This window comes from Solanum verrucosum, unplaced genomic scaffold (genome assembly GCF_900185275.1).
Source record: "Solanum verrucosum unplaced genomic scaffold, falcon-dt-bn FXZP01001278.1, whole genome shotgun sequence".
In the NCBI taxonomy this organism is placed as follows: Eukaryota; Viridiplantae; Streptophyta; class Magnoliopsida; order Solanales; family Solanaceae; genus Solanum; species Solanum verrucosum.
Genome location: NW_026020317.1, coordinates 1,230,919 through 1,237,617, shown reverse-complemented (window position 1 = coordinate 1,237,617; position 6,699 = coordinate 1,230,919). Strand labels below are relative to the sequence as shown.

General features: G+C 31.9%; 1 protein-coding gene across 1 annotated transcript; it reads right to left on the bottom strand.

Annotated features, from left to right (window-relative positions):
* On the bottom strand, positions 1 to 1,143 carry LOC125835293 (uncharacterized). Its single transcript, XM_049514419.1, has 2 exons — positions 704 to 1,143; positions 1 to 637 (listed from the first exon to the last, which is right to left on the bottom strand). Exons 1-2 carry the CDS (start codon positions 1,141 to 1,143, stop codon positions 1 to 3), a joined length of 1,077 nt encoding a protein of 358 aa, XP_049370376.1.
* Positions 1,144 to 6,699: the final 5,556 nt, after the last annotated feature.

Below are 6,699 nucleotides of genomic sequence, written 5' to 3'. Positions count from 1 at the left end.
CTATAAAGCTATCAAGCTGAAAACTAAGATCCCAAAGCTTGTTGCTGCCAACTCATTCATATAATATTCAGCCAACCTCATTATCTTGCCCTTATCAAAACTACCAAATGAATTAACTGGATTCAAACTAGTCATACCGAGAAGTAAGTCAGTACTCACAGCATCAAAACGATTATTAAGCTCTTGAAGATGCAAATCAATAACAACATAAAATATTTCAACACGCAAATGATGAGAATATGTAACATCAAGAGTTTTACGCTTTGACTTCCCAGGAAAGTAGCTAGCATCCATCTCTGGAATGACTATATCATGTTTATCACAAAAAGAAGAGACATCATCCATTAATGATTCGAATTCATTATCCCTCATATTTTGTAATCTTTGCTTTGTAAGAGCAAGAAATCTCATAGCATTGACAATATCTTGATCCATCCTTTGTAATGAGAAGTTCAATTCATTTGTCATCATAAGAACTTTCCACGTCAAGTGCAGCATAAAGGCAAAATCAAACTTCTTAATCGTATCCATAAGAGTTTTAGCAAGAAGTCTATCAGTATAGTTTGGACACTCACATCCAGTAAATTCAAGCACATGAATAACTGATGGAAATAGAACAATAAGATTATCTAATGTTCTACAATGAGAACCCCAACGAGTATCACCTGGCCGCTGAAGCCCACGTTCTTGATTTAATCCTCACCCAATATGCACTTCCCCTGATATGAGCAACTCCTCTAACTGTTCAGCTTGGTGTTTTCGAAGTAAATCCCTGAGCTTAAAAGATGCTCCAACAATATTTAACACATTAGTAACTAAGCAAAAAAAGTCATCTACATTTGAATCCTTCTTTGCAAGAGCCACTAGTGTTAACTGCAATTGGTGGGCAAAACAATGAATGCAATATGCCGATGGAGTCTCATTTGAAATCAAAGTTTTAAGACCATTTAGATGTCCTTGCATATTGCTAGCTCCATCATAACCTTGCCCACGTATTTGCGATGGACTTAATGAGTGATCTGAAAGAAAAGAGTATATTGCTTCCTTTAATGAACAGGCAGATGTATCACTAACATGAATAATACCAACAAATCGTTCTATCACTTCTCCTTCTTTGTTAACATATCTTAAAACAAGTGTCATTTGCTCCTTGTGTGATACATTCTTTGATTCATGGCTTAAGTAATACGTAGCCCCTTAAAGTTGTCCGCATAATTCACTTAGACACTTTAACTAAGACTAGTACCTATTGAACACCTCTACTTATTCGGATTTGAACCTTTTAAACACTTTTTTGACAATCAGCTAAAAGATATAAATGTGTGTAATACACTCGCGCTGACATGGCAAATTGACAAATAAGTGACGTACATGTGGCGTTTTGAGGGGAAAAAAAAGAAGAAACAAAGGAAAAGGAAGTTGCAGTGGAATCAACTACAAAACTAATGATGAACAACTAATTCATCTCATGTCTATGGAGTGGAGACATCACCTTATCTCTGAGCAATCAAATGATTTAACTTATTGATGATCAGTAGGGAAAGATTCACAATTCAAATGATTTAACTTATCGATGGAAATTCTTGATTTCAAAATGCCATTCCGTCCGGCCACCATTGTCGTCGTCACCTTCCAACCCATTTAATTCAACGATTTTATTTTTCAGATCTAATTTTTCTAAAAGTTGAAAATAGCAAATTACATATATATAAAAATTAATCAATACATGAACCACCTATAGTTTTTTAGATACCAATGAAATCATTGACTACATAATCATCTAAGCAAAGCATGGAGAAAGGTAGAAGGAGAGGTGATTTCTTTTCTTTTTTTTAGATCTGATTTATTTGAGTACAGATTTAAACTTTTAAAGAAGAAAACAAAGAAAGGAACTTTTCCGATGAATAAGATTGGCGATGGGGGTGGCAACATCGGCGGCAGCTATGGAAAAGGTGGTGGCGTTGAAGAAGTTATGACTAATGAAGAAGGAAGAAGAAAGAGAATTAAAAAAAAAACTAAAAGTACCCTTCTGACGCGCTAAACGTAGGTGATTTGCACCTTCCTTGCCAAGTCAGCAAAAAGTGTTCAATAGGTACTTGTTTTGAATAATAAAAGTGTTCAATAGGTACTAGTCTTAGTTAAAGTGTCTAAGTGAATTATGCGGACAACTTTAAGGGGCTACGTATGACTTAAGCCTTGATTCATCGACTAGTATCCCAAAATAATCCCCATCTAAATCTTCAAGAATAGATTTGATTGTTTCCTTAGCACAAGAATCAATAATATCCTTTTGAATACTTGGAGAACACATCATTTCATTTTTTGGAGCTTTTTCTAAAATAATGCTTCCAACATCTTCATTAATATCTCCATACCATTGCAAAAGTTCAAGAAAAATACCTCTATTTGAAGAAGATCGACTCTCATCATGTCCACGAAATGATAATCCTAATTTCAAGAGAAATCTTGTCACATCAACTGAAGCACTCAAGCGACGCCGAGACTCACTTTTTTCTTTCTTGGACTTTTTATCAAAGGACGTGCGTATTGACTGTGATTGATTCATCAAATCAAGCATCTTGTTGAAACACTTGTTGTGGATGCTATTTATATCTCCAACATGAGCTCTAAATCTTTCAGTAGCTTTGTTCCAAGCTCTATAGCCAGTCTTTGTGAAAGCAGCATCAACCACATATCCACGACTTTCACATTCATTTTTAAACAAATGCAACACAAACAAAATGCAGCATCTTTTGTTATGCTATACTCCAACCACTTACGACCATTAAACCAATCAGGAAAAAATTGCCGCATTTCCTTCCCGAACTTAGTTTTAGGAAATTTATGATCCTTAGGTTGGCAAGGCTTTTTAAGAATATAATATCTCCTAATATCATCACGTATATTAGGATTATATTCTGCAATGGGCTTTCTAATTCCCGGATCAGCTTCAAGAGATTCTAAATCAACATCTGAAATAAATGTTTTCCTTTGAATTTTCGGAGCTATGGTTGAAGCGGTAGATGGATGAGTAGAGCTAGAACTTGGATGCCCAATTTTCGATCTTGTGACATACTTATCCATCTCAATTTACAAAGATAAATTTCTGCAAAAAAATCAATTTTATCATAGAATTAATTCACATAATTCAATTAATTTTTATTGAAATCTATAACTTTCTATCAACAACCCAAACAACAATTAATATATCTATTTGATCTTTCAACACCACAAGCAATAATTAGCAATATATGAGTCAATGAGCACAAAATTTTCAATTGCACAATTTGTTATTTGTATACATCTTAAAATTTAATTTTTGAATCAAGTAAGTTGGTAAGAAAAAAAATTATTTCAAAAGTATTCAAAAAAATATATTTTTAATCACAAAACACTAAATATGTGACACTCTAAAGTCTAAATCTATTTATCAAGTAACAAAAAAAAGTATGTGGAATATATTTTAAGAATTAAGACTTAAAGAGTACTAGCCATAAGCAATGAAAATCTCAAAACCTAATTTCCCTAACCCTTTTTTTTCATTATCTAACTTTAATCAAACATCAAATTTTATTACCTTGCTTTTGTATTTTGATTTGAAAAGAAAAAAGCTTGAAGTTTGTTGTTGGGCTGACTGCTTTCTCTTTGAAACAATAAGAAGAAGAAGAAGAAGAATGATTTCCTCTTTTTGTTAAAAGAAAAAATTCCATAAAAGTGGGCAGTGGAAATGGTTTTAAAACATAGAAAAGGTTAAAAATAAAAAAGAAAGAAAAAGTTAGTCACCCTAAACTAATTAAGAATAGGAAAAGTCAAAACAAGTACAAAATTCGGAATAAAATAAGCCCTTAATTAAAAAAAGGAAAAGTAAAAAAAAAGGTGCAAAATTCGCTGGAAAAAGTTAAAAAATAAATAAAAATGGGGCTGACGGGATTCGAACCCTCGCCCTCTTGCTTCGTGCGCCTTATTTTTCCAAGTGTTAACCAGCGCACCCACGACTGCTAGTGTTCTATGGGTGCTTATTTTTCTTTAATAACGTATTTATCATATTTTCTATATATATATACAAAAAAAATTCCGGAATCAATGGGTGCTCGAGCACCCAAAACTGACTACGTGGGTCCGCCCCTGCATATAGCCATTTAAAAATAGTCTAATTATACTTTATAACTATTATTTGCTAATTACGATTTGTAGCTACATGTTATAGGGAGGAGAGTGGCGAGCGAGAGAGGGCAGAGAGTGGGAGAGAGGTGAATTATATATGTATATCAGTTAGATAATTGTATATTATACATATGTATTTGTATATTCTGGTGAGAGAGATTGAGAAAGGGAGGAGAGAGGTGAGTGAGGAGAGAGGCGAGAGAGATTGGGAAAGGGAGGAGAGAGATTTGTATAATTCGCAGGTACGTTTGTATAATTCACGTGTTTTTGTATAATTGGGTAGTATATACATAAAGTTTGGAATGATACAAATATAATAAAACTCGAAATAACGAATTGATACAAACATAAACGTATGAACTTTAAACAATTATACAAAATATATTACACAAATTACATTATATAAACTATATTATACAAAATCCAAAACTACACGTTTATACAAACTTTTAAAAGTTATACACAAAAAGATTGAATGTATATGATGACAAAACTGAAAAATCAAAGCAAATCGTCGTCATATACAAATACAAACAACTGTATACAAATACAAATCAAACAAAGAATTGTTAGCTGTGAATTATACAGATGTGGCGAATTATACATATACAAACGTGACTAATTATACAAACTCGAAGTCAACCCATGTAATTAATGTATAATATTAGTCGCAAGTGGTAATTATAGCAAACTATAGCTATGATGAGTAATTAAGTAGTATAAGTTTGCTTAATCGCGTAATTTTCCCATATTAAAATGAGTTGAAAATAGAAATTGAGTTGGGTCCTGACTCGTTCAAGTTTCCTTTAAGCTAAAATGGGCTTAAAATGGGTTGGGTCTTGACCAGCCCAATTTGACCCACTTAATCTCAATAATTATAGGAAAAATTACAGAAATCCCACCTTTTAGTTTACTTATTACCATTATCCCCTATAAGTTTTACAAATCTCCAAAATCCCTCATTTTCGCGCATCAGATTAGTGTATCTCGTGCATCAGATTAATGTATCAGCGCTTATATTATTGTATCTCGCGCATTAGATTAGTGTATCATGTATAAAATGTACATCAGATTAGTGTATCATGTATAAAATGTAATGTATCTCGCGCATCAGATTAATGTATCAGTGCTATATTATTGTATTCGTTTGAGGGATTTCTGTAATTATAAACTTTTAAGGGATAAATTGTAATTTTGCGTTAAAAGTATGTGATTTTTGTAATTTGCCCATTATTATAATATATTGTTATTTAGGTTTTATAACCATAATTTGAATTCCAACTCAAGAAAATTTTAAAAAAAGGAAGTTATAAATGGATAGATAAATCTTAAAAAATATAAAATGGATAGTAATTCATACCTTAAATATAATATTGAAATTAAGGATTAAATTGGACTAATTTGAAGATTCTCTTAAAATGAGTTAGGATTGAATGAATTGAGATTGAACCTAACTCAAATTATCTTGAGTCAACCCTTAAAATTATGGACGGATTAGATGGATTACCTATAATTGAGCTCAATTTTAACACCTCTACTATATTCTAATTGATTACAGCTGGTGTTCATATTTAAATTTTAACAATTTTTTATCAGTAAATAGTAACGATCATACATATGCTTGTTGAGGAATCATACTCCCACGTAATGAAAGTTCGATTTTCCACCTTGTAATTTCTCTCCATTTTCCATTTCCCCTTTCCTTGCCTTTTTTTTAAAAAAAAAAGATCATACATGCATGTTGATGTTTTACTACAAATATATCAAAAATAATATCTCAGATAATCACTCAACTATGTATTCTTTTCACGGACCACCCATTGAGTGAAAGACTAGTCTAAAAAAGCATCAACCAAATTTCTTACTAGACATGCGGAGGATTAGTGATAGCTGGTTGAATTTTCAATCTTCCATTCTTAGGTATATTAGTATAGTCAGCTCTCGTGCGTAAATTGTTCTAGTCTTCCTGAATTAAATCCCTCTGCATTCAGTTGATTTTTCTATTATTTCGAATTAATTATAGTTATAGTAATATGTTTTTCTTATTAGGACTCAGCATCACGACTTGGGACAATTAATATATACATGCATCTGAATTTATACTCTTCATGTTGATGCTGATTAGTCACTACATTATTATAAGGCCAAATTTTTTTTATTAAGTTAATTGTAATAACTTTTCTTTTTAAGAAAAAGTTAGATTGTAATAAGTTAGTCTGGAAGAGTTCTTGCATAGTAAAGTCTCTTCCAGTCTTGTTGTACAAACAAACAGAAAATCATTCGTATAATTCTATTACTTTTTTTTTGTATGTGTGTGTGTGTCTCTGTGTCATGATCGAGTACTAGTTGCATCTTCTTTGCTGAATGCTGAAACTTTTTCATATACAAACTTTTGTTTAACACTTAGAATTTACATACAACGAGTTTGTAACATATACACACCACACAATGTATGAACAAGGTGAATAACAAATTTACAATAGTGTTTAAAGACGAATCGATAACAACTTTCTATCAAGCTTCTCAGCTATTTAA

What these genes read in the sequence shown, in the direction of transcription:
- LOC125835293 (XM_049514419.1), bottom strand. Translation starts at nt 1,143, where the DNA reads ATGACACTTGTTTTAAGATATGTTAACAAAGAAGGAGAAGTGATAGAA. An exon ending in TCAGGGGAAGTGCATATTGG is followed by an intron (nt 638 to 703) that starts GTGAGGATTAAA and finishes TTCTCATTGTAG; the next exon opens with AACATTAGATAATCTTATTG.